This window comes from Urocitellus parryii, chromosome 15 (genome assembly GCF_045843805.1).
Source record: "Urocitellus parryii isolate mUroPar1 chromosome 15, mUroPar1.hap1, whole genome shotgun sequence".
Taxonomy (NCBI): Eukaryota; Metazoa; Chordata; class Mammalia; order Rodentia; family Sciuridae; genus Urocitellus; species Urocitellus parryii.
Window position 1 is genome coordinate 17,975,941 of NC_135545.1, and position 26,342 is coordinate 18,002,282.

At 53.7% G+C, this 26,342-nt stretch overlaps 1 protein-coding gene across 1 annotated transcript in view; it reads left to right on the top strand.

Annotated features, from left to right (window-relative positions):
• Positions 1 to 11,435: 11,435 nt before the first annotated feature.
• The window catches only part of Pepd (peptidase D), a 115,764-nt gene continuing 100,857 nt past the window's right edge, over positions 11,436 to 26,342 (top strand). Inside the window, exons 1-3 of the mRNA XM_026391272.2 lie at positions 11,436 to 11,519; positions 20,168 to 20,351; positions 22,053 to 22,180. Coding sequence (XP_026247057.2) covers positions 11,503 to 11,519; positions 20,168 to 20,351; positions 22,053 to 22,180 — 329 coding nt within the window. The 5' untranslated portion in view covers positions 11,436 to 11,502. The remainder of the gene's footprint in view (positions 11,520 to 20,167; positions 20,352 to 22,052; positions 22,181 to 26,342) is intronic.

Consider the following 26,342-nt stretch of genomic DNA (forward strand, 5'->3'; position numbering starts at 1 on the left):
GCTCCTCTGCCCACCCCTCACCCCCAGTCCCCCATCTCTGCCAACAGTACTGAGGAGGACTGTCCCAAAGCTTTCTCAGTCATCCTCGTTTCCAGGAGATTCGACCCGGAAGTTTTCAAAACCCCCAGTGTTCTGACTCCTTTCCTGGGAATTCTAATTCCATTGGTCTGGGGTGAGGCTCAGGAGCTCGTTGCTTTCAGAGCCTCTCCAGAAGATTCTACTGGAATCCAGGGTGGAGGACCACTGGGCTTCATGCAGTCCCTGGGGTCACAGTTGTCTTGAGAAGGGAATTTGGGAATAGAAGAAGAGGTACTGGGTCTCAAAGGAAACACCCATGAACGAGTGAAATGCAGAAAGCATCCATGAACAGTTATGCCCTCCACCCCTGCAATAGGAGGGCAAAGGGCAAGCGCAGGGAATGCTGGTCCGAAATTGTGCAGCTCTGCCCTGGCTCACCTCTAGTCCAGCCCCCAGCAATCGTCCCTCTTTATAAAAATGAGCACAGCACACCAACTGGCTGCTGCCGGTCCCTCTGGAAGTGGCCTGTACTCTCCCTTGATAGTGTATCCCTCGCTGGGCACAGTGGTGCACACCTGTAATCCTAGTGGCTCAGGAGGCTGAGGCAGGAGGGTCACGAGTTCAAAGACAGCCTCAGCAACTTAGTGAGACCCTGAGCAACTTAGTGAGATTCTGTCTCAAAATAAAAAATAACAAAAAATAAAAGGGCTGGGGGGTGTGGCTCAGTGGTTAAACACCACTGGGTTCAATCCTGGATACCAAAAAAAGAAAAAGAAAAAAAAAAGTGTGTTTCTTGAGATTGCCTCCCATTCTTCCTTGAATATTATCAGCTTTTCTAAATAAACTTCTGTCCATGCCGTTGGCCTTTTCTGAGATTCTTTACCATTGGATATGCCAAACACCTTGCTGTTCCTGAGTCAAGCTCCCCCTTCTCTCTGGGAACTCCTCAGATCCTTCTTTGGAGACTTCCCTTCTGTGAAGAGTCTCCAAGAATCCAACTACCCAGTGCAGACCGCTCACCTATCCAAACATGGTGTCAGGTGGCCTCAGGACTTGGGTAAATGGATGATGAGAAAGGACCCCATAAGAAGGATGTCCACAGCTCACAGAACGTTCTGAGCCCTGGGCTGGGGAAGGAACCCAGGGAAGGTCCCCAGCCTAGGATGAGCTCCTTATGGGGCACTTGCTCTGCTCATGCAGCCTGCTCTGGTGCCCTGGACCTTGGCTCTGATCCTGGTTCTGCTGCAGCGCCCCTGACTCTCTGGCTGAGGGACCTTGCACAGACACCATGACCAGGCCACACTCAGGCATGTACCCAAAGCAGCCCTCAACAGAGAAAGTCACAGTGACAGTGGCCTAGGGGCCCTGGCAGATTGGGGGGAGGTAGTGATACCTTGCATCTGCTCTGGAAGGGGTTGCACTGGGCAGTTGAGCCTCCAGGTAGACCCAGGTCCCCTTCTTCTCCTTCTGTCCAGGGATTCATATCTGTAGCCAGCACTGGAGCCTCATAAAAAAGGCACCAAGGGAGCTCTTGGCAGGATGGAGACTGACCCAGTCATGAGCTCTGCCTCTTCCCTGAATGGTCCTTTTCGTCCACTCAAGGTCGGAACCCAGAGCTTGGGCTCTGGACCTAGATCTTCGGATTTGAGACATGATGGGGCAGGCAGTAGGATTTGGGACAGCTCTTTTACTGCATCAGCCAGTGTGGACTGTGTCCTCTCTTGCTGTGATCACCAGCAGTACATCCTGGCTGAGGCAGCAGTCCCTCCGTGAGCTGACTTTGAGGTCATTTGGTGGGTGACCTTTTTCCTGCAGCCCCCCACGGCCATCCAAAGGGAGAATGAGACTGGTCAGAAGGCCCCCACTGAGTTCCCAGAAAGACTTTTGAGAGGTGGCTGTGGGAGGAGAGGGTGGAGCAGGTGCATCTGTGGGGGGCTGTCCTGGAGCAGCTTCCCCTCCCCCTCCCCCTCTGGCTGGGCCACTCCCCTCCCTTCCTCCCCCTCCCCTGGGGCTCAGGTGCTGGGAGCAAATCTCTGAATCCATGGAAACCAAGGAGGAGGCCGGGAAAACAGGAAGAAGGAGGGGGGTGAACGCTGTTTTGCTAATCCTGGGGAGGGGGAGGGAGGATATTCCTTTCCTGGATGAATAAAAGCTTAAAATACCATTTTCTCTTTCACTGGCAGCCACCCCACCAAAGGACTGGCTCCTGCTTCTCCCCAGGGCTGTGGAGACAGGCAAGGGAAGCCTCTTTCCCCAGGAGAAGCGATGGGGCCTGGTTAGGGAGCGAGGATCAGGAGAGGAGAGGATGTGGGAGGCTGGCCTGGGGGACTGGGGCCAGAGTGATGGTTGGTGTGGTAGAGGCAGGGACCAGGAGCAGGTGTTGGAGCTGCAGTGGAGAGTCAGGCTCTGGGCCTGGAGGTGGGGGTCAGTCGTGGAAGCTCAGGAGGTAGGACAGTGAGTAGGGATAGGCGGATGGAGGTGGGGCCAGGATTAGAAGATGGCCTTGGGCACACAGGGTCTGAACTCCCACTAAGCAATGTAGCACCCCTTTCTCAGGGACCCCAAATATCCTTTTGGCACCAGCCTTGAAGAAATCTGCGTAGGACCCCAGTAAATAGCAGTGGCATCTTTTCCTTCAATATAAAGCCAACCAACCTCTCCACCCTGGACAGGGTTTGACCTGCGACTCCTGAGCCAGGAGCTGGGGAGGGACCGTGGAGAAGACAGAGAAGACAGGAGACATGGCAGGGCACAGATGTGGGGACCCACAGCATTCAAGCAAGCTCCCCAGCATTTGCAAAGGGAGCCCCTCAGGCAGAGAAGCACTTCTGAGATATTTTCTGTTTTTAAAGTTGTTTTATTTATTTTTAATTACACAAATGAGGGAATATATTTTCCTTTCAAAAAAAAAGTTACAATCCCCTCCATATTCCCCTCATAGGACCCTCCCCCTTCTCTAAGGCAACCATTTTGGCTTATTTTCTTCCAAAAGCTCTTGTTGGTGTGCTTTACATATACAAACGCGCGTCCATGAGGACATGGACCAGTCCCTTGTGGATCTTCTACGCCCGCAGGGTGGGCAATGTATCTTGGCTTCTCTTCACCAAATGCTGAGATTCCTCCTTGATATCTGCAGATCTAGGACACTCCTGGTCTCATTGTGCTCCTGCGCATGAGTAGACAGAAGTTCACTGATCAACAAACACATTGCCTCCAATTTTTCACTATCACAAATAATGCTGCAACTCCAAGTGATCTGGTTTCCCTCCCTTGATACTCAGGAAACACTTTCTTTACTCTAGATAATGAGAACTGCAATTACAGGGTCTGAAGGCTTAGTTTTCTTTGCCTTTTCTTTCTCCTTGTTCTGTTTTAAGAGACATTTCCAAAGTGTCCTCCAAAGTCGCTTTCCAATTTTATTTCCCTACAGCCTGACAATATTCAGTCTCAGCAAGCTACGATTCGGTGCCAATCTTGGGGTGGGAGATATGGGCTAGTGGGCTCCACCACCAGCAGGGGCTGAGCCCTGCAGATACCCACCCCAGATCCCTGGCCACACCAGTAAGCTTTCCTGCAGGGAGGCCAGAAGGAATGGGCTTCCAAGGGACTTGGGTGTGAAGGGTTCTCTCCAGGGAAAGGGAGGGAATTAATGAGGAGGGTAATGAACTTGGAATTGATGCTCAGTACCCATGCTTCAGCCCAGGAGAGGCAGCCCATAGGGCTGGCACAATAGTAGGCATAAACTCAAGACATGAGAGTCTCTTGGATGGCTGCCCAGACAATAGGCCCCAAACCTGGCCACAAACAACAGATAGCTAGAGTGCTGGTCAAAAAAATCCAGATGCCTGGACAACGCCCAAGCCCACCCAATAAGATCCTCTGGGAGTGGACTGCATGTCTACACACACAGACACACAGAGAAGAATCTTGGAGCTTGTCTTTCTACTGCAAGGACCTTCCCTAGATGAGTTGAATACCCTTAGAAAAGGCCTTTAGCAAGTGTCCCCTAGTGACAGAGGGAAAAATGAGCTTTTGGTACAATATCCAACATTAAAAACAGTTTGCTGTGCAACCAATTTTGCTGTTTGGAGTTCAGCGAACAGCCACAAAGATTCCGTGAGCTCATTTCATTGTGGCTTTAGTCCCTTCCCTTTGAGAACTGGTGGCACTTGCCAGGCACGGTGGAGTACACACCAGCCTCAGCAACTTAGTGAGAGCTTGCCTTCAATAAATAAATAAATAGGTAGATAAATAAGTAAACAAACAAACAAACAAACAAATAAACAAACAGAAAGAGCTGGGGATGTAGCTCAGTGGTAAAGTGCCCCTGGATCCAAATCCTAGTAACAAAACAAAAAGGATTTGCACCTGGTAGAGATTTTAGGTCCTTTCTCATCTCAGACTTCTATTAAGAAAGGTCTGGCTGCCCATCCCCCTGGGGACTGGTGGGACTGGTACCAAGGCTCTGGGAAGCTGGTCAGCCACCCTGAATCATCCAGCAAGGAAATCTCGGAGAGGCCCTGTGCCAGGCTGACAGCTGGCCCTGCAGGCAGATTTGCAGTCTGGGTACCGAGATGAGATGCCTCTTTGGAGGAGCTGCCTGTGCGGGGACACCTGCCTCTGGCATTACCATGGTCAGATGATTGTTAGTCCGTTTCCCCTCTAGTCCTAAATGCATAGTGTGACATTGATCTCTGAGATCTGAAAATAAAGTTGTGATTTTTCCCCAAGGCAGTTTGACCTGAATGTCCAGAACGGATAGGGAAGGGAGTGAGAGTCCTATGGGTTCACACGCCACCGGTGAACTTGACATCCAATTCACTGTCCCAGATGGGCAGAGCAGTGACAACTTCTTGGGTCTCTATTAATTTTTTTTGAAAGATTCTCCGTATGTAATGACTAGTGCTTGGAACTGGGGCAGGGCACTCGGCTTGTCCAGTCCCAGCCTTGGCCACAGGAAGATGTCTCACCACAGGACCCGCATCGGCAGTGAGTTGAGAAGGTTTTAGCTTTGGGAACAGCAGCTTTCCCCTCTTGCCCTGTGCTTGGCTTCCCCATAAGAGCTGAGTCTCTCTGATCAAAGCTAGTCTAGGGATGAATTTCCTGCTATCACCTCCAAGTAACCCATCCAGATGCCCCGGAAGTACATCCCCTCTCGGTGTACCCCAGGCTAGCCTTGCCTGTCCCCTGTCAGCAATCTAGGACAGTGCAGTCTGAGTCCCCAGGTTGGCTCACTGGTTTTTAATACACTCCATTAACAACCTCATCCCATCCCCTTTGTGTTACAGGGATGCTCCAGGCTTTTTAAAAGTCCCAGGTATTCCTGGGGTCCTTGGAAAGGATTTTTACAGAAGCTCACAGAGTCCTGCTGTACTTCAAGTCCAGGAAGCCCCACCCTGGGCACGACCTCTCTGCAAACATACTGTCCAGCTCCCCATAGTGCTGTGGGTATCTAGGTAGCGGGTGCTGTCTCCCCAACCCCCCAAGGCAGTGCAGCCACATGGTACCCAAGCAGAATAGGGATCCCTGCAGCCTTCTCTGCACTGAGGCCATTCTGTACTCCAAGCCGGGGTGAGGGGAAGTCAGACTTTCTCCCCAGGGCTCCATAGCAGTGCTGCAGGGACCCTGCACCTCCCAGAGCTCTGTGTGCAAATAGCTCCTGCAACATCTGCCCCCCGTCACCTCCCTGGGACATGATCCCAGGGTCTCTTCCTTCTGCTCTAGGCCACTTACGATCATTGCATAACAAACTGTCCCATATCATAGCCAAAAAATAACCATTGATGTAGCTCGGGAATCTGCAGCTGGCTCAGCTGGTCTCTGCTGAACTCATTCATGGTTCTGCAGTCAGCTGTCAGGTTGACTGGAGGCTGCATAATCTAAGTCGGCCTTGCCTGTGTGTCTGCTGCTTGGCAGGCTGGTGACCAGGCATCTCGGCAGGTTAGCTAGGGCATCTTCCCACAGTGGTGGTTGGCAGGACTGCCAATAGTGGCCAGAGGGTAAACCCAGTGGGTGGGCACCTTTCAAGACCTTTGTTTTTTTCCTAGTGTCTCATTATCCAGAGTAAATCACGTGGCCACCCAGTGTCAGGGGCTACTGAAACAGACTCCACCTCTGGATGGGAGAAGCTGGAGCATCACAATGCAAGGGTGTGGACACAGCAAGGGAGAATTTGAGGTCAATTTTGCAAGCTATTATATGTCCCTAACCCTTCTTACAAACCTCCTTGCAGACCCTCTTCCCTATATTCAAAAACCTGCCTATGCCAGGCGCGGTGGGCATGCCTGTGATCCCAGCAGCTTGGGAGGCTGACATAGGAGAGTTGCGAGTTCAAAGCCAGCCTCAGCAATAGTAAGGTACTAAGCAATTTAGTGAGACCCTGTTTCTAAATAAAATACAAAATAGGGCTGGGGGTGTGGCTCAGTGGTCAAGTGCCTCTGAGTTCAATCCCTGGTACCAACCAACCAACAAAAATCCCTGCCTATAAGCAGAGCCCTGTGGGCTGAAGACTCAGGCTGGGCCAGAGGCAGGGTACAACAGGAAACCATCTCTGCAGCCTCCTCCCACCTTTTGCTCTTCTGTTCCTGCATCCTGTTAGCATCTCTGTGTTGACTGGGCTGCCAGTCCAAGTGACTGAGGTGGTATGGCAGTCCCAGGGCCCAGCCAATCCTCTTGAAGAAGCTACACATTGGCTACCTTGGTGTCGGATTATGGACTCATCCTTTTGGGTCAAGGTTGTTCTGTAAGTGGACAGGGCTTGAGTGACCTCACAGAGGGGCTCACCCATCTTCACACCTTGGGGATAGGATGCTAGTCCCTCCCCACTGCCCCCACGTCTTACATGATCATGGAAATAAAGATGATAGGAATCGTGTGCCAGGGGCCGAGCTAAGTGTCTCCTGGGATCATCCTATATAATCCCCCCAACAACCTTCTGGGCTGGGATCTATCATTTTCATTTTATCCATGAGGAAATGGAGGCTCAGAGAAGTTGGGTAATTTTCTCAAAGCCACACAGTAAGTAAATAGCAAAGCTAGGAATCAGACCTAGGTTCCTATATCCACATTCCTTGTCATTGTGTTCATGTTCTCAAATAACAATAAATGTCCTAATAATGAAACTTATAAGTTCCACATTTGTGTCATCTTAAACTGTCCCCCAAAGGCCATGGTGTTTGAAGCCCCATCTGACCCTTGGAATTGCCCTATATGGGAAGCAAAGGTTTCCACCACCAAACCAAGAAACTGAGGACCAGAGATGTCCCCCTGTCTGGACTCTAGACCAGCATGCATTTCTTTCTCATCACAAACTTTTGGACATGGCATTCATGTTTGGGGATATTCATTTGGCAATGACACATAGGCAGAGTTAGATAAGAGCTTAAGAGCCGAAGAAATGAAAATTAACGATTCCCCTGTGTAAACAGATCATCAAAATCATACAAAACCATGAAACTCAGAAATTCACACCTAGGCTGGAATAAAAATAGCTAGACTTTCTGATGGCAATATTCAGCATGAGTTTATGGAAGCAAACGTCTCATTTAGGAAGGGAGTGCTGGTACTCCAAACTGATCCATCACTATATCGGGCTTTATTAAGATTTCCCAGCATCTTAACCCCCTTCTTGTATGGAAAATGAAACTTGGTGAGATGCCAGGGACTCCCCACCCCCGCCCCCGCCCCCAGAAGCAGCCAAAAGGGACAGGATGGATATCCAGGGTATGGACAGGGTATGATTGTACTGTGCCACCTTGGTGGGAGTCTCTGAGATGGACAGTTTTAAATGCCAGGGGGGGGGACCCATGGTCCCCTCAGTGACGTTCAATGACTCGGAGCTGGGCAGAGGCAATCTGTTCCCTCCAGGGAGTTTCTCTGCAGGACATGGGCTACAGAACCAAATCCCCCCTGCTCTGGAACTTAGCACTCATCCTTTTGAATTTAGGGGTTTCACTCATTTGATCAAGATCTTGAATTGGGGTAGGACAGTTACACCAACAGCTAGCCCAACACAGAAGGGCGACGTAATAAACGTGGAAGCAATAAAAGGTGGATCTGCCAGCCACTCTGCACCAGCATGGCTTGTAAGAAATAAAAGTAATTATCACCTGTACAACCTGGCCGGCCCACTCCATGTGTGTGGAAGAAAACAATTTCAGAACTTTATTTCCTAGATTGAATGTCGATAATTGGATGTATTTGGAAGTCTCGCTGGAAGAAAACAGCTTGTGATTTCAAGATGAGAAAACAGTCTTCCAGACAGTGAAAAACAATATATCCCCCATTTTCACACACACAAAAAGAGCTTGTTTCCTTCGCTGTTTTGAAGGTGCTGCTGGACTGATTGGTCTTTGCGAAGTCCCCGTTCCATTTCTCATCTTGAATTGCCTCGTAGACCCTGGCAAAGCACCCAGCGGGGACCACTCCATCTGAGGAAGTGATGGGGGCTTCCTCGGGAAGGTCCCTCGGCTGCTGCCCAACTCTTTTCTGCAGGAAGATGGATGCCCAGATGGGCTGGGCTCAGGGAGGGACAGCAGGAGTTAGGACGTGATGTGGGGCTCCTCTGGGGGGCTGGTGGTGACTCTGAAGGAGCCTGGGTGGCCCTGGAGGAGGCAGCAGGCCATGCTGGCCTCAGAACTTGGAGGGCTGTGGCTGCGGGAGCTGCTGACATGGCGAATGTGGATGGTGGGACCTGTTTATACAACTACAGCGAGACAGCCATGGGCGGGGGGCATCTTGCTGGCTCTCTCCAGGCTCCCCTCAACCCTCTTCAACTCCTGCCTGGGAGATGAACTTGGACTCCACATCTTTCCTGCTCTGAATGCCTCAGTCACTGCCCACAAGCTAAGTAGCAGCACAAAACCTTGCCCCCTCCCCCAGATGGTGGGCTTCTCGGGGACCATCTGAAGGGCTCCTCTTCCTCCTCTTCCAGGGCAGGGTCTGGCCCCCCTATCCTTTGTCGAATCGTTGGACCCTGGGTGGCACCACCCAGGGTCAGAATCAGCATCTGGGCCACCTGTGGTCCCACAGAACTTCCAGCAGACCAGTGCCCTTGAAATGCAGTAGCAGAGGAACAGGGCTCATGTCATGGCTCTGGGGGGACACCTCTGCGTGACCACAAGGATGGCTCACAAGACAGAGTCTGGCTGGCCTGCCATCTCCAGATGGCCAGCTATCAGCAGTGTGCACGGAGCTCCAAAGGAACAGTGGCTACTTGGAAATGGGTGGGCAAGGCACCTGGTTGGACCTAGTGTCACAGGGACAAAGACGGAGAATTTCCAGGATGGAGCGTCTTCTGCAGGTGTCTGCTTGGGTGGAGGCACTTGTGAAGACTAATGATGCTCCGGGTACTGGGCTGGGGGAGCACATTCACCTCCCAGCCACCTGGTGAGCCACCTGTAGACCGTGGTGAGGAAAGACTGTTTCCCTGAGGCCTGTGACCTCAGAGGCTGTGTGGGGTGTGAGCATGCTGCCTGCTCTCTCCCTAGGCTGATTTACACACTCCCACTCCAACTCTCTAAAATCAATCTTTCCCCAATTGCCTCCTGGCTCCCAGCAGCATCCTGGGTCTGCCCTGCATGAGTAACTACGCAATCTTCTCCCACACCCTGAGCGGTTTCTCCTGGAAGCCCAGCCAGAGCCTCTGATGCACAGAATCCAGGGAGGGGGGCAGCCCTGCTGGACCTCTGATTGTGGGGGGGAGTGAAGGATAGGGGCCAGCCCTACTGGAGTCCAGACTGATGTCACCCCTGGCAGGACCCGCCCTGCCTAGAGGCCCACCGTTCAGATGGGCTGGGTGAGGAGGACCTCCCTCCACTGCCTACTGGCAAGGGTGCTCCATTCAGTTGTCTCGTGCCCTCTCCCTATTATCTGTAACTATTGAGGATAATTACTTCTTTTTCACATTAGTAAGCATTAGGAGCTGGCAGTCGGCTTACTTTTGACATTTTATGTCAAAAGAAGTGGTGGTGGGATTGCATTAGTTGGGAGCAGTTGTTCCTTTGACAAAGTGGCACAAATAGCTTTCTGCTCATCTTTTGTTATTTTTCAAAGTTTGTCCTTTATCAGGGAATTGAGTCTCTTCAGCTGAAGGTGGGGCTACTACATAATGGGACAGGGTACAATTTCCTGAGCACCCACTGACCTGTGTGAGTTCAGGCCTGTTACTTATCTCTTTGGGCCTCAGTTCCCTCATCTGTAAAATGGCATTAAGGATAATCCTTATCTCACAGGGCTTTTGAGAAATTTCTGAGAGCTGACATTGGCAAAGCATTTGGGTCAGTGCCTGCCTATAAGTGCTCCACACCTGTTGGCAGTAGGCAGTAGGGAGGGCAGCACCTGCTTTCGGAGTGTTACATCTTCCCCCACTTTTTTTTTTCTTTGTTGGTACTGAGGAATGAACCCAGGATCGCTTAACCACTGAGCCACATCCCCAGCCCTTTGTATTTTTTTAAATTTTAAGACAAATTCTCACCAAGTTGCTCAGGGCCTAAGTTGCTGAGGCTGGCTTGGAACTTGTGATCCTCCTGCCTCAGCCTCCCCAGTTGCTGGGATTACAGGTATGCACCACCATGCCCTACTCCTCCTTCTCTGTAGGACTCTGCACCAACACCAGAGTCCAGCTGGGCAGAGAAGCAAGCCATCCTGCACCCCTCTCCACTGGGCCACTCCTCTCTATTCCTTCCCTCCTCCAGGTTCTTGTCTATTATGGAATTGAGGAGGCTTGGAAAAAAGGTCCTACCAGACTTAACTCCCAAGCCCCATTCTCAGGGCCCTACAGGATCTGGCCCTTGCTTACCTCAGGCTGTACCTCTCTCCTACACTCCCTTTCCTCATGGTTTCCGTTCCTCCGATTGCCCCAACTTTTTTCAAGTTCTTTCCTTTCTCTAACCTGGTTCAGAGACTCCCTCATTCCCCTCTTTCCCACCACCCTCTGCCCCCAAACAGAGGCTTGAAACCAGGGGTGCTCAACCGCTGAGTTACAACCCCTGCCCTTTATAAATTTCATTTTGAGATATGGTCTCGCTAAGTTGCCGAGGCTGGCCTCAAACTTGCGATCCTCCTCCCTCAGCCTCCGGAGTGGACACTGATATTACAGGTGTGCACCACGATTCTCGGCGTCCTCCCAAGGTTTCTTTATTCAGATGTGTTCTTCCCGCGGGAGTGCTGGGAAGCCCGGTCCCGGGCTGAAGCAGAATCAAGGTGTGTACAGTCTCGGGTCACTTCCTCCCATCATAGAAAGGGGTGGGAATAGGCTCGGTCCAGCCTCGTACCTCGCCTGCAGCCGGAGGTTGGCGCCTCAATGCTCTCCACGGTCCAGCGCTCCGCCTCCGCGTCCAGCGGAGCCCCCACTCTGGAGGGGGCGGGGCAGAGGCGTCCAGGACACGCCCCTCCCGAGGACACGCCCCCGCCCCGCCCTCTACAGGGGGACCCGGCCGGGTTCAGCTGACGCTGTACTCCACGTGACGCGTGCGCCGAGTGAACATGGCGTCTGCTGCGAGGTGAGTGGGGCTCCTCTCCCTGGCTCCTGCCGGCCACGGAGAGGGGACCTCGGTGTTCCCCGTTGGACAGGGGGTGAGAGCCCCCGGGCTCGGCCGGGCTCCTCGTGTGGCAGCGGGCTGTGCGCTTCTTCCCGCCGGCCCAGCGGCCGCCCTGCCCGAGCCAGGGCCAGCGTTGGTGTCCGCAGCCCCCTGCACCCTCCCGCTGCCCACCGGCCATTGGGGCTGCCCTGGCGCCCAGGCCTCGGCCGCACACCTGTGGCGGCCTCACCGTGTGCGGCCAAGGTGGGAGCCCAGGTTGACACGAGTGTCCATGCCACGCCCCTCAGAGGGGAAGGTGGCTGGGCCGGGGCTGCTGGTCCCCAGGCGCTTCCCGAAGGGGCTAGTGTTTGAGGTGGGCGTGGAAGCCCCTTTTGCCAGAGGGGCGCTTCCCCCTTCTTTCGGGGCCCAGATGTCAGCTCTTCTTCCCTACATACTTTCGTAGGCCTGTGGTTCACAGTTCACAGTGGGTCTCACTGGCCCAGCCCCGTGCACATAGTAGGAGATCCATAATTTTGCAGAATGAAAGAAGAATTAGTTGTCCTAGTGTCAATGAACAGGCTCACCAAAGTGTTGGGGAGATTGTTCCAGATGAGGGAATATTTGAGCAAAGGTTAAGAGATAAAGACTAAGAGTTGAGGAGTGTCCTGGGGACTGGGAGGAGGGGTGCATCCCCGGGCTAGAGGGTGTGGTGGCCCAGCTGGCCTCTCCAGACTTTGTCCTGAGGGGTGGGAGAGGTTTTAATCTACTGGGATCTACTTTTTAAGGAGCTTGCTCCCCTGGTGGCTGTGAGTTCAGTAGAAGGGGTTGTGCATCTGGTGGCGCAGGGCACTAGGAAGGGTAGGGGTAGATGGGAGCAGCATCTCAGATACCAGGGTGGGAATTGAGATCAGAATGGGGAAGCTAGTGGACAGAATGCATTTTGGGGGAGGTGGGGAGAACGACAGCACAGTAGGTTCTCAGTTGACCCTCAAGGTTGGGAAAGCTTTGAATGTACAAATCAGACATTTAGTAGGCACCTGCTGTGTTCCAAGTACAGCACTTGGGCCGACACTTGGCCACTGGGGTAGATGGATATACAGGGCTCTGTCATCTCTCTGCCTCAGGTGTGCTATGGAGGGACATGGACTCTAAGGTCAGGGGAGAATGTGGGAAGGCTTCATTCCCTGGATGATCTTTGTGCTAGGAGTTAAGCAATGAGACACTTCCGGTAGAGAACTTTGCAGACCAAAGTCCCAATTTGGTGTGAAGGAGTTCAGGATCAGAGCTTTGAACCCAGCCTGTGACTCTGTCTTAAGGAACAAAGTGAGCAGTAGGTGTAAGCTGGCATCTGCTGTGGGTTGGTTATCTCTCTGAATGGACTGGTCAGGTGGCTACAGGGAGTGCCAGGGGCTGCATTTTGGTAAGGGCTCCAGGCTGGTCTAAGGCCTGCTCCTCTTCTGAAGATATAGAGGAGCCAAACTGGTGATTGGAACTGACTGGATACTGGAAGGAGGGGCTTTTGTAACAGAACTGATTCTCTGGGTCATCACACAAGATGGATGAGGAGGTTAAAGCAGAATTGAGAGAGGTTTTGAAAAGGGTCACTGTTAGAAGGGAAACTGACAGGTAGGGGAGCTTCCAGAGGCTGGGCAGGGCCTCCTTGGGAAGGGCCATCCCAAGCTGTACAGGGCTTCCCTTGGAGACTTTGAGCCTGAGGTTAAGCCCACTTGCTTCCCCAAGAGATTTGAGTATGTCCCCAGCAAAACCCCACTCCCAGCTGCAGCATTCACGGGACAGATCAGAGTATCATGCATAATGAGCCATTAAGTCATGGCCAGGGAGTCAGATTTGGTTGCTCATAGAGTCCTATTAGACTGGGACTGGGGAGCTCCCTGAGAGTCCCATGTGACTGAGGTGTGCCACACATGAATTGGGGAACAGTGGAAGCCCTGAGTAGCATCTTAGGCTCACTTAATAATTTAAGAGGCTCCTCTGGGGAGTGTTTCAGGGTAGATGCTACTCTGGCCTGCCTGGGCAGGGGCTTCTGTTTTGAGACAGAGGGTCTCACAGCCTCCTGAGGGTCAGCTGCACTCACCATTAATTCCTCCACGAAGAGGGCCCCCATCCTGTGGCACTTGGTGAGAGGCAGCCCTGCCTTCTTGAGCCGGGCTTTGAGCTTTCTGTGGACAGAGTTGGGACCTTTCAGCTCCAGCCAGACCTGTCTGCATCTGCTCCCTCACGTGGCTTTTTCCATTCTCGCTCCTTGGCCCCCTCCCCTTCTGGTCCTGGACCACCCCTGTCCTCTGACATGATTACAAAATTATTCACACACTTGCAGGCCCAGCTCAGATGGTTCCTCCTCCCAGAGACATTTCCTGGCCTCCTACTCAGAACTCAGGCTTCCTACTCAGAGCTCCAGAGGATCCAAGTTTTCCCGACTGGCAGGACCTCTTTCCTCACCCGCCCGTCATGACTGGGTGGGGGGTGGCTTCCTTTCCTGCCTCTCCTGGCATTCTAGGAGCCCCGGAACCCATTCAGCTTATATTCCCAGCGCCATCTGTGGATGCCCTGTGACTGGTGCTTGGTGAAATGTGCCACACACATAAAATGCCCCTTTAATTAGTCCAGCATCCTGTCCTGCTGTCTTGAGAGATACTTGGCAACTGAGGAAAGAAGTTGTGGGTGGAAGGGGGACCGAATTCCAAGGAGTGGGATGGATCTAGCTCTCATTCTTTAACTGAGAGGCACCCAGGAGCTGTTGCAGAGCCAAGGGAAGCAGCAGGTGAGTGCCCTGGGTGTGGCCCTGTTGGGCCATAGGCCACACTGAAGTCAGCATTCTTCTGGAGAGTATCTGGAGATGTTCTTGGTCAAAAGCCTGTCCCACTGTCCCGCCTTGATGTGAACCTTGTGCTCCGGAGTAAAGGCCTTGGGCGAGCACTGGGAGCTGCAGATGGTGGGTCTGAGGGAGACAGGTTTGACCTTGAGTGCCCCTTTGCTCTCCCCGACTTTTCCTAGACTTGGATCTGTTTCCACATAGGCCCCCTGTTGGTCCCTGTGTGTGCTTGACCCCCTTATCCTCCTTGGAGTGGAGGAAGTGGAGTGGGAATGCTCACCAGCTGCTTTGAGGCCCTCTGCAGCCAGGTGACCTGCCGGCCTTGATGATGGTTAGGTAGCCAGGAGACTTCCCAAGCCTCTACTCGATGCCTGGCCCTATGTGGAGGCTGAGAGTTGCGAAGCTGGCTACTTGTTGGCTGGCTTCTTACCGGGAGCTTAGCAGTGTGGCCCTGTTGAGAAGTGACTTCACACTGTAGTGCAGGAATCTTACCCTGGTTTGTGCTGTGGACCCCACGGGCATTGGTGAGACCTGTGCTCCTGCCAGTCTATTTTGTGTTGCTATAATAAAATACCCAACATGTGGTACTTTTTAAAGTGAAGAGATTTATTTTGGTTCCTAGTTCTGGAGGCTAGATCAGCTGACTGCATCTCTTGAGGGCCTCATGCTGCAGAGGCAGATAGCATCGCACAGCAGGAGCACAAGAGAGAATGGGAAGCTGTTTGTGGGGAAGAGAGGGGTCTTGTAGCAAAAGAACCAGCTGAGAAAGCTGAACTCATTTTATAATAATCTACTGCCACAGTAACTATTCCAGTCCTGCCAGGCCTGACCCATTCTGGTGAGACAGGTATCAGCCTCCTCTGAGGGTGGTACCCCCCAGTGAATTAAGCACCTCCCAGTTGGCCCCACCTCTTAAAGGTTCCACTCCCTATTACGTGGGCGACCAGGTCTCTTATCACATGAACCTTTGGGGACAAACCATAGCAGCACCCTTCTTGGCCTAATATTTTTTAATTCATGAAATAAGTACGGAGGATTACAAGGAATATCCATTATATGAAAATACACTTACCAAAATGTTAAATTTGCGATTGATCATATGTTTCTTTATTAACACATTAACTAATAAAAGCTAGCAGCAGGTCTGATAACTACTTTGATTTTGACAGCAATACTGTGGATTGAAAGTGCCTGTGATTTCTGTGGGTGATAAATTCACATGCATTGCTGATACTGAGTGATTAGTTGCTTACATCAATAGTTGAAAAAATGTAAATTTGTATTAGAAATTAAAGAAAATAAAGGTCTGATTTTTTTCCCAACAAGAGGATGAAGCCTCTAAATCCTATGTGTGACTCCCCACAGATCCACAGTCTTTAGGTCAGAACCCTACAGGTGGCCTTTGAGGGTAAAGGAGAGGGTGGCACTGATATGGGGACACAGATTTTATAGGACAGGGACAGTTTATAGGGGCAATGACATCACCCTCCTTGGGGGTTGACCCATTCCCGGTTGCTCTGCTTTTGGCCCTGGGTTGCTTGCTGGCCCTTGGTGGCTGTCTGGTGAGGGTGGGGGGCTGTCCTGTAGGGCCAGAGGCTTGTTCTGCTTGTTCTTGCCCCAGCTGCCCCTCTGGGGCATCCCTGTGTCCTTGACTGTTTGCAGTGAAGTGGGCCTTATTTGTCCTGGGTCTCGGGGATGACATGGCTTGTGCCTTTTAAATTCCAAGGGCCAGTTAATAAAAGCTCCAGCAGAAACCAGTTGGAGATATTTTATTAGTGCTGCTTTTGCTGAATTTGCAGGCAGAAGACACCTGCCTTGGCTGTGGGCCTGACCGTCTCTCTGGGGGCTTGGTTTATGCTGTGAGAAATCAAAGGGCATGTCTCTCTAAGCCTTGATTCCGGGGTGTCCTGCAGTAATTAGTGACTGTGGAACATTGCCCTGTAGTTCAGGCTGACTGCCCTCAGGCCCAGAGCCCTGGCCAGGGTGAGCTCATTCAGTCTGAGCCATATGTGGAAGTCATAAGTGCAGCCGCCCCTGAGTGTCCTGGGGGATTGGTTCCTGGACGACCCCCCTCAAATACCAATATCTGCTGGTGCTCAAATCCCTTAATATAACCGCCAATAAACCCCAGTGTGGGTGTCCCAAGGGATTTCGGCCTCTCCAAAGGATCTGGAAAGAGGCCCAGCCCTTCTGAGCACCCCCTCCAGGTGGGGTGTGGCCACAGGCCAGGTGGAGGCAGCACCTGACATGCTTAAGGATGGAGACTGGTCAGAGGGAGGTGGAGCCGTGGGCATGTTCAGCCAGTGGTGCTGTTGGGTGACGCTGGCTGAGGCCATCTGTAGCAGGGTCCCATGTCATTGCCTCTGCGCTGATGGGGAGTCTGTAGAGATGAGTTTCTCCCCTGTGCCCATTCTGCACCGTGGCCTTTGCCCAATGAAGGAGAGGATGTGGGAGGCTCTGGGGGACCCCTGTGCGTGGATGTGACAGATACGCTTTCAGTTCCTGCTAGCAGGGCCAGCTGGGACAGCCATATTTACAAGCTTTCACCAAGTTCCCTTGTGGCTGAGCATGACAGAGAAGCACCCTGGCATAGAGGAAGCCCTGGTCACTTGGGTCCACCCACCATCTGCTTACCCCGGGAGGAAGGACGGGCACGTGCCCAGGGAGGGTCTAGCCCTGTTGGTGTGTGCGGGTTGATCCTGACCCTTACACCCTTCCTGACCAGAAGGGAACCCAGGGTCTGCTTCCTGCCCCGCTGGTGCTGATGTGGCACCTTTGATCTGCGCAGCTTGGAGTGTGGCCTGGTGTTTCAGCTGTGAGTCGTACACTCAGCAGATCCTTACTGAGAGCTTGCTGGGTGTCACACAGGGTGCTAGGCCCAGTATGCAGCAGTGACCAGAGCAGGCCTAGATCTGAGTCTCATGGGGCAAGCGGGCAGAGAGGACAGCGCCAGGGCACACACTGCTTTAGAGTAGGAGGCCAAGGACCAGGTCTGAAGCGAGGAGCCCGCTCAAGGGTGTCGGAAGATAGTTTAATTAATGTAGGGACAGTTCTCAGAGCTGTGGGCAGGTGACAGGAACCTGGAAGGAAGAGGAGGAAAGCTGTTTAGTATTCCGGGAGGACTACACCAGGGCTCAGGCCTGGCCAGAGCTGGGGCCCCTGTGTGGAGGGACTGCCGTAGGCCATTTAGTATCATGGCCTGCCAGGGAGGAGCATGGGTGTAGGTTCTCTGTCCTTGTCATCCCCCATCTCTTATACCTCCTATTCTTGGCCCACCTGGAGGCCAGAGGCAGGAGGCAGACCATTGGAGCCCAGTCCGTCTGAGCAGAGTGGGTGGAGGGGATCTGGAGGGCACGTGAAGAACCCGGCCCAGCGCAACATGGGGGTCAGCAGGACGAGTGTTGCAGGTTCAAAGAGGGAAACACGAGAAGACCTCGTTAGAAGGTGGCTCTGGGGCCAAGATGTACAAGAGGCACCACCTTCTTGTGTCCCTGGTGGGAGGGCCGGGTCCTCCGAGGGTCTCAGGTAAGGTGCCATGAGGCCTCTCCATGGCCACGTTGCTGTGAGGGAGGGTTTCGTTGCAGTCCCCAGGCAGAACCCTCTCCGCTTGCGCTAGCTCTGGGCTGTCCCTGCCTTCCTTGAGCACTGTCTCCTGGCTGAGAGCCTTTGGGGGCTCCCTCCCACGTACCCCACCCCTGCCTAACCCCTCTCCACCCTGGTCACTCGTCTCTTCACACTTTGGCTTCCGGCTGGCCTGCTGACTCTGCCCTTCCTTCCCTCCTAATTTGTTGGACAGGTAGGCTTTGTCCCTCTCATGGGACTTGGAGTTCACCCAGCGAGCTAATGAATTCCTTGGTGATGATGCTGGAGAGGTGGAGGAGCAGGGGCTGGGGTTTGGGTGGGTGACGAGGAGACGCTGCTCTGGGGAGAGGGAGGTGTTTCTGCAGAGGTGTGGACAGCGTGGACGAGAGTGGGCACCACAGGAGAGCAGGCCTTTTGGGCGACAGCAGCAGCAGCAAAGGACGGCACCCTCCTGGTGTTGAGGGTAGAGGAGGCCCATGTTGCAGGGGAGGAAACCTTTTCTTGACCCCTCATCACCTGGCAGACCAGGGAGTAGCCTGCACCTTGTTCTGAGCCCACGAGGAGCTGGTGAGGGGCAGGGAGCTGGGACCAAGAGAATACCTGAGAGTTCCTTGCAGTGGTCCAGGTGGGAGGTAGTCCCCAACAGGTGAGGGGTCAGGTTCTGGGTGTGTGTGGATGCTAGAGCCTGTGGCTTTGCTGACCAGGGCGGATGAGAGGAGATGAGGATGACTCTGCAACAGTCAGGCAGAGGCGCCCTGCTGGTGGCCCCAGCAGGCAGGGTTGGGTCTGTTGTGTCTGCTGAGTTTAAGGTGACTGGGGTCTGAGATGCAGATCGAGAGGCCAGGGGCTTTCTGAATCTGGAGGGGGATGTCGCTGGCCTACAGGAACAGTGGGTGCTTAAAGCCAAGGCACTATGGGAAGGAGCCCAGTGAGGGAAAGGTCCAGAACCCAGCCCCAGGGCTCCAGCAGGACATTTGGCCACTGGGGAGGGAGAGAGGATGGAGTCAGTGTCATGGGCACAGAGGCCTGGCGAGGACTGGGGACTAGTGGGGACTAGAGCAGATTCAGGAGTGGGGGTCATCGTGTCCCCTGGGCTGTGTGTGGGGTACAGAGACCTGATGGGGTGGACCTGGGAGAGCATGGGTTGTCAGGCCAGGGGTGGGGACATGGGCTGAGAGGCTCTTTAGAGGATATTAAATGCCAAGGGAGGGCGAAGTGGACCGCCAGGGGACCAGGGGAGTCATTTTCTTTCTCTTTGTAGGACGGAAGGGGTTCCAGTGTGCTCCATGGTGGCTGCTGCTGAGGGGAAGCTGCTGCTGGAGCGCCCATGAGTAGCTAGGGGTGGGGGGTCATGGAGGGGGAGGAGAAGCCTCGGGGGTCCAGAGGCAGATGGGGGGCTTGAGGGGCGGGTGCTGGGCATGAGTTGTGTCTTCTGGTGATCGGGGAATCCGCAGGGCATGAGGAGCCAAAGAGGGACACCTGCCAACCCTGCCAGGCCCTGCTCTACCCACCCCTCGAGGGGCTCTCCTCAGTGACATCCTTGTTGGTCCCTCTGCTGTTCGCGGGGTCTGTACCCCTGTGACTCCTGCTCACAGAGTCATCTTCTCCTGGTTTTTCCTCAGACACTCATCTCAGAGTGCCGTGTGTATGTGTGTGTGTGTGTGTGTGTGTGTGTGTGAGAGAGAGAGAGAGAGAGAGAGAGAGAGAGCGCGAGCTAAGAGAGTTGGGGTATGGGGTGGGGTGAGGACAACACACCCAGGCTATGGGTCAAAGGCTTGAGGAGAATGGGACAGAAGGCTGGGAACACAGTCAGAGGCCAGTGTTGTCTGGGTCAGATCTTGTTTCACGCTGGCCACCGTCTCGGGAAGCTCTAAGCAGACGGGGAGCTCCTGGGAACGGTCCTGGAGGGCGATGGCTGTTGAGTGACATCTCTGACCACTGCAGGCCGTCCCTCCGTGGCCTCACCCTTGCACCCCTGAGCAGATCAGCTGTCCCTCAAGCCCATGGTAGGCCAGGCCTTCAGAGACAGCAGGGCAGGGTGGATGATGAGCCCCGTGGCCCTCGGGCAGCCCAGCGAGTGACCCTCTCCGAGCCACAGCCGTGGAGCTCTGACTGGCTTGCCGAGGCTGGTGGGCTCTCCAAAGTCTCAGACCTTGGGCGGGGGACCCTTGGAGGCGTTGACGTGTCCATGTGCCCGTGTGCTATGTCTCTGCAGCCCTTCTTTTTCCCTGGGGAATGAGACCCTGAAGGTCCCGCTGGCGCTCTTCGCGCTGAACCGGCGGCGCCTGTGTGAGCGTTTGAAGAAGAACGCGGCAGTGGAGCCCGGATCAGTTGTGCTGCTGCAGGGCGGCGAGGAGACGCAGCGCTACTGCACCGACACTGGCGTCATCTTCCGCCAGGTGAGCCTCCAGGGCTGCCCGGGAGGTGCAGGGTAGTGGGGGGGGAGTCCATGCTGAGGGGCTCAGTGTCCAGAGCTGTCCCAGCCAGGCTCAGTTCCCTCAGGCCAATGTGCAGAAAAGTGATGTTCCTGGGGGAGCCAGCAGGCTGGCCTTCGTGGAGGGGGAGCCACTGGGGTGGGCCCAAAGGCCAGGTGAATTTGGACAGGTGAGGGCTGGTGTGCACAGGGTGGGCGAGCAGAGGGTGGGCTGGGTGTGTTCCTGGGGTTGGACGCCATCTGCACTGAGGAGGACCCAGAGGGGACGTGTGATTGGGCTGCTTGTCTGAGCAGCAGTCAGAGCCTGGCTTTCATCCTGGCTTGGCCAGTGCTGAGCCTCCCTGGTTTCCTCTGCTGGAAAGTGGTCTGGGAACGCCTTTGGTTCTGGAGCCCCGTGTTGTCCTGCCTGGATGTGGTGGCCCCAGCTGAGAATAGCAGGCAGCATTCAGTCCCCAGGAACAAGGACCCTTGCCCATAAAACCAGGAGACCCTGGGCTGGGCTGGGCTCACGCCTGTTGGTCCTAGCATTACATCCACTTTACAGATGAAGAAACTGAGGCTCAAGAAGGGTAATAACTTGTTAGGAGATGAAGCTGGCTTTGAACCCTTTCTTTGGACTCCATGTCTAGTGCTCTTTTCTCCCTGCTGCCAGGCCCAACCACAGTGGGAATTCCAGAATCTCCCTGGGGGCAGAAAGCCTAGGGGATCTGGGCCAGCATCCACATCAGTGGTGGGACAGGGAATGTGAGGAGTTGCTGAGGTGGAGAGAAGTAGCAAGGCCTGACCTCCCCAGATAGACCATGTCTGTCCTGGCAGGGCACAGACATGCTGAGATCCTCTGCTAAGGGTGATTGGAGAGGTGTTTTTGTTTGTTTGTTGTTTGTTTTTTGTTTTTTATTTTTTATGAAAAGCCCCTCCTGTCCCAAGGGTCCTTTCCCTCTGCCCCATTGTTTCTGCAGCTGCAAGACTGCAATCCTCAGCTGCCAGCAACATGGGGCCCTAATTTTTTTTTTTTTTTTTTTTTGACCAGGCTTGATGCTTCTTAAAGTTTACATACTCGTGGTTTAAAGATCAGTTTCCTAAATTCACCTGTGGGCTCTCTTACTGACGTTAGGCTGGGTAAATCTCAAAAGAGCTCCTCCTACACATCGTACCTTGATGACGTGGTTTGAGCTCAGTGCTTGTTGCTAAACACTGAAGTCATCAGCTGCCCCGGGGGTGGTTGGGGGAAGTAAGCTGTTCTAAATGAGGGAATCCATTTTGGTGTAGATGTCTGGCCTGGGTGTCTGAATTGAGCTGGAATTGTGGGGCTGTTGGGCACTGTGTCTCAACCTTGCTATGTTCTTGGGGAATGTGGGTGGGGGCCCGGGGGCACAGGAAGGCTGGGGCACACACACAAAACACGCATCCTTGGAGAGGCCTGGAGCAGGCTCGGAGGAGCCGCCGGGCTGCCCTTGCCAAGCCATGGCAGGATGAGACGGGAAGCTTGCAGCCAGAGCAGAGGTGGAAGGGCTGTGTGGGGGTGGGGGTCAGTTTCCAAGAGGATGAGGGCACTGGTCTGTTTCCTGGAAAGAAGGCCCCGTTTGCTGCTCGCCTCCCCCTCCCCCCCTTGCCTCTTGTTTCTGTCCTGATCACTGGGTAACGAGGTTCCTTATTCCCTCCACAGGAGTCCTTCTTTCACTGGGCATTTGGTGTCCTCGAGCCAGGCTGCTATGGCGTCATCAATGTTGACACTGGGAAATCCACTCTCTTTGTGCCCAGGCTTCCTGCCAGCTATGCCACCTGGATGGGAAAGTAAGGAGTGGTCTCTGCCATGTTACCATGGTTGCTGACCACTGGGTGGCTGGGGGTGGCAATGGGGGTGGGTGTACAGGTTGGGCCAGTGGGTGGCTAGGAGGCACAGTAACAAGGGGAGAGGTTGGTGGTAAGAGCAGGGCCCTTTGATGGCATGCTCTGTGCTAGCAACCTGTGCCTTGGTTGGGAAGAGACACCAAAACTGGGGTATGGTGGGTATATTGATCTTGAAATCAAGGATTCTCAGCTTAGTTAAAATGCCTGAGGTTTGGCCCCAGTGGGTGGGTGGTCACATCCACTTGGCCTTGCTGGGGGTGGTGTGGACCTGCATATGCCCATGTGGTAGATTTGGTTTGGATCAGGGAGAGCAGTCTGGGGGCCCATCACTGTCATGGGGGGGCATTAATCCTTCCTGTATCTGGCCACAGATGAGCCTGTCCTTCGCTGGGCTATCTCTGAGATAGGGTGGGACCTTAGAGCTGTCCTGTGTCACAGGTGTGGGATCAGAGACTGGGCCTTGTCCCGCAGGAGAAGTTGCCCCTCCCCCATCCTCCATAGTGCCTGCCAGCTCCAGGGCCCTCTGGAGAGTTGTCCCTGCCTCTCGCAGGCACTGAGGCAGAAGCTGTGCTTAACCAGGAATGTTTGAGGTGATCAGAGGATCCTGCTAAATGCTCCCCACCTTCCAGCCTGTCATTTCTGCCTGGAGAGTGATTATTCTTGGCTAATGTGTAAATTGCAGCCTTTGCTGCCTAGTGCCCCAGAACGCTCATTACCAGGTGGGCTGGTGAGTCAATGGCTGGTTTGAATGACAAGGCACTTGGCTGCTGCAGGGACTCTGGGCTTTTCGCAGAGGGCCAAGGCCACTGCAGGGCTTGCCTGGACTTCCTCTGCTTTGTGGCCTCCCCTCCCCTTCACAGGCTCTGTAGCGCAGACTCCACAGCCTCCCTTGCTGGCCTTGGCATGTAGCTCTTGTGCTGTCTTGGAGTTGGGGGGCCAGGCCCACAAACTGGCATCAGTTCTACTCTGAGGATCCCAGCGTGGCTCTGGGCTTTCAGCTTTGCCATGACGACTCGGCTTCAGGCAGAATTGGCAGTAGAAGAGAAGCCGGCTCTGTTTCTCTGGGGGATATTTTCCTGGCGTGGCTCTTGAGAAGGAGGGTGGGGAGTGGACACTCCCCATCAAGTTGGCCTTTGGTGTGAATGGCTGTACTGTCACGGAGAGGCCTTACCTGATCAGTGCCTTCCCATTCTTCCTCAGTTATTGTCTACTTGTATTCCATTTGTGGCTGAATCCTTGCGAATGCCCATTTATAGAGGAAACTGGCCCAGTGTGGGGGGACAACCTATGCAGGTCCCATGACCTGGAGCCGCAGTTGGGAGCTAATGTTGTCGGTGGTTCAGTGTAGTGTCCATGTGAAGGTCATGGGGCTGGTGAATAGGTCTGGTCACTGTTTGGGGCTCCAGTTCCTTCCTGCAAAATAATAGTGGTGCTGCTCATGAGGTGCCACCTGGGCTGTCGTTACAGTGGTGGCCACTGTGGGGATGGTTATATTTTTTGACACTGACATGAGGCAGTAATGATGGGGTAGATTGTAATGTCCAGAATTGACCACAGCAGTGTTTCTGGCCATTTGCTGTCTAAAAGTGGAATCTGTTTTCCCTGACCCTGGTCAGGATTCCTCAGAAGTGGTGGTGTCACTGTGCAACTTGAGAGGCTAGATGTCAAATGCAGTGGGAAGTTCACCCACGGAAGGGAGTCTTCCTGCGGAGGTCTAGATGTCCTAGGTGTTGTGGAGCAGAGCTTAGGCATATTCTCTGGGCTCCAAGTACCAGACCTAGGAAATCCATGAACATGATTTTCTGAATGGTTTTCTGTTCCACCGACTGTCAGGGTAGTTTGTTACCCAACCCTAGAACCCAGAACAACCTAGATGAAGAGTTTAGATCTGGTCCCTGTAAGAGGATCCTTGCAGATTTTTTCCTTCACCCCAAGGTGGTCACAGGAGCAGAGTTGTGGCCTTAGCCCTTCTTTGCGAGTCACATCTGATTAGTAGCTGGGGCCCCTGTGCTGAGCGTCCTGTGGCTCTGGGTGGCACCTGCAGTTTTCACCTGGCTGCCCTCTTAGCCTTTTTGTGGTCCTGCCTCTTGGCTCAGAAATTGCTGAGAGCTCACTGCTCAGAGAGCTAGCTCAGCTCTCAGATCAGAGTGAGTTGTGGGGAGAGACTATGGTAAGAAAGACAGCTTCCAGAAGGTTCTGATCAGGGCATCTGTAGGGCCTCACCTGGAGGTTTCTGAATCAAGAGGAGGGGCTCTGATAATGTCTCTTCTGCCTATTTACTTCTTTTTATGAAGAACTGGCCCTAGCAAGAAGTCAGAGGGTGCTTGTCCATGAGTTGAGTGTGGGCATCTTCTGGGGCTATGGGAGGAGGGACCTGGTTCTACCTTAGGACCACTATCCAGTGGCTAAACCTGAGCGAATTTCAACATGTCTCCTCGCATCCACCCTGTGCACTTGACTTGAGGGTTTAAAACCCAGTATCCTATTGGTCTGGGAACAGCAGTTAGCAGCTGGCTTTTCTAGAGCATATAGGAATAATATTCTATGCTTTGGCCACAGCTGGGTTTCAGAGAAGCTGTTAGAAGTCTCCTTTAGTCTGCCACTGCTTTGTCTTGCCCGCTCATTGTCTAGGGCAGGCAGATAGCCTTGGGTGACCTTGAGGGTGCAGGCAGGTCTGTAGGGTGGTCCTCCCTGGTGGAAAAGGCTTCATGTGTAGGCTGGACAGGCCGTGCCAGGCAGCCTTGGTCCCAAGGGGGATTCCCACACCTGAGTAGATCTTTGTCTCCTGCAGCCCTGGCTTCCTGCCATGGCCACTCCCAGCAGGCCTTTCCCTTTCTCTGTTCTGAGATGACCCTCTCTTAGTCCCCGGTCTCGAACCTTTGGGAGAGAAGGCGTGGTTATAATGGGGCAGCGACAGAGGGGCTGATTGTTCAGGCTGGCGTTGGGGGTCGGCCAGATCTGATGTGTGTGGCTGCTTCCAGACACTTCTGTAATCAATAGGGCACCGGGAGCGAGCTGATGGGATTACCTGGCCTTTGCAATCAAAACCCACCAGACTGAACATTTGACCTTCAGCTCTTCAGCTTCCTTCAGAGTCTCTATCTGATGACTTTTGAAAATCCATCTGGCAGATACTGCAATCCAAAGTCACCCAGGGAAACAACACCCCCATCTGCAGGATCTGCCGCTTCCTGTGTTCGCTGTCTAGGCTGCTGTCAGGGTTGCAGACACCCAGGGGGCTGTGGGCAGCCTGGAGCCTGCCTGTGCCTTACCCCAGGCCCTTTTTGGAGCAGGAGAGTGGTAGTTTTGAATTCATTTTTATTTGCAGCCTTTGTTCATGAAATTGTGTTGTCTTTTTGATGTAAGGGTGTTCATCAAAATAGTTCATCAGAATCAGGCCTAGCTGATGGCAGCTTTGGTTTTGGGGTGTCTGGGGTCCTCAGAGCAGGAAATTGCTTCTGTAATTTAACACCTTGAGAAGATTCAGGGCCCATAGAGGGTGAACAACTTTGGACCAAGATAGGGACCCTCCTGGAACCTCTGAAAAACCCAATCTGTAGGTTGAGAGACAGTGTGTCGAGCTTGAGTTTGTAGGGAGCGGGTGCTCATCCTCCTGAATACCTGTCTGGGCCTCAGGCTGCCCAGGAAGAGTGGCAGGTGAGTTTCTCTAGGGCTGAGGACCTGAGACTGCGCCTGATCTCTTTTGGTGTAGGAAGAGTGTGTGTGTGTGTGTGTGTGTGTGTGTGTGTGTGTGTGTGTGGTGTGATGCATGTGGAGTGTTTGTGACATGGGTGTGTGTGTGATGTGTTTGGTGTTTTCATGGCACAGCTCCTCATGCACACATCTTGGGTCATGAGGACAGAGCTTCCTCAACCTCTCTGGCCTCACCCCAGCTCCTTCTATTATCAGAGGTATGTGCGGGCCATCTTCCAGGGGCACAGGCCTTACTGAGAAGGGGCTGGTGGGGTTCCTTTGGCTTTTCCTGGGCTGCTCTAGACCCTCCCAGCACCTAGTCTCCGGGGCTGTGCTGACCCCCTGGCAAGCCTGTCTTGATCACCTGTGCTTACCGGCTCTCCCTCTGCTGGGCCTCTCTGAGCTGAGCATC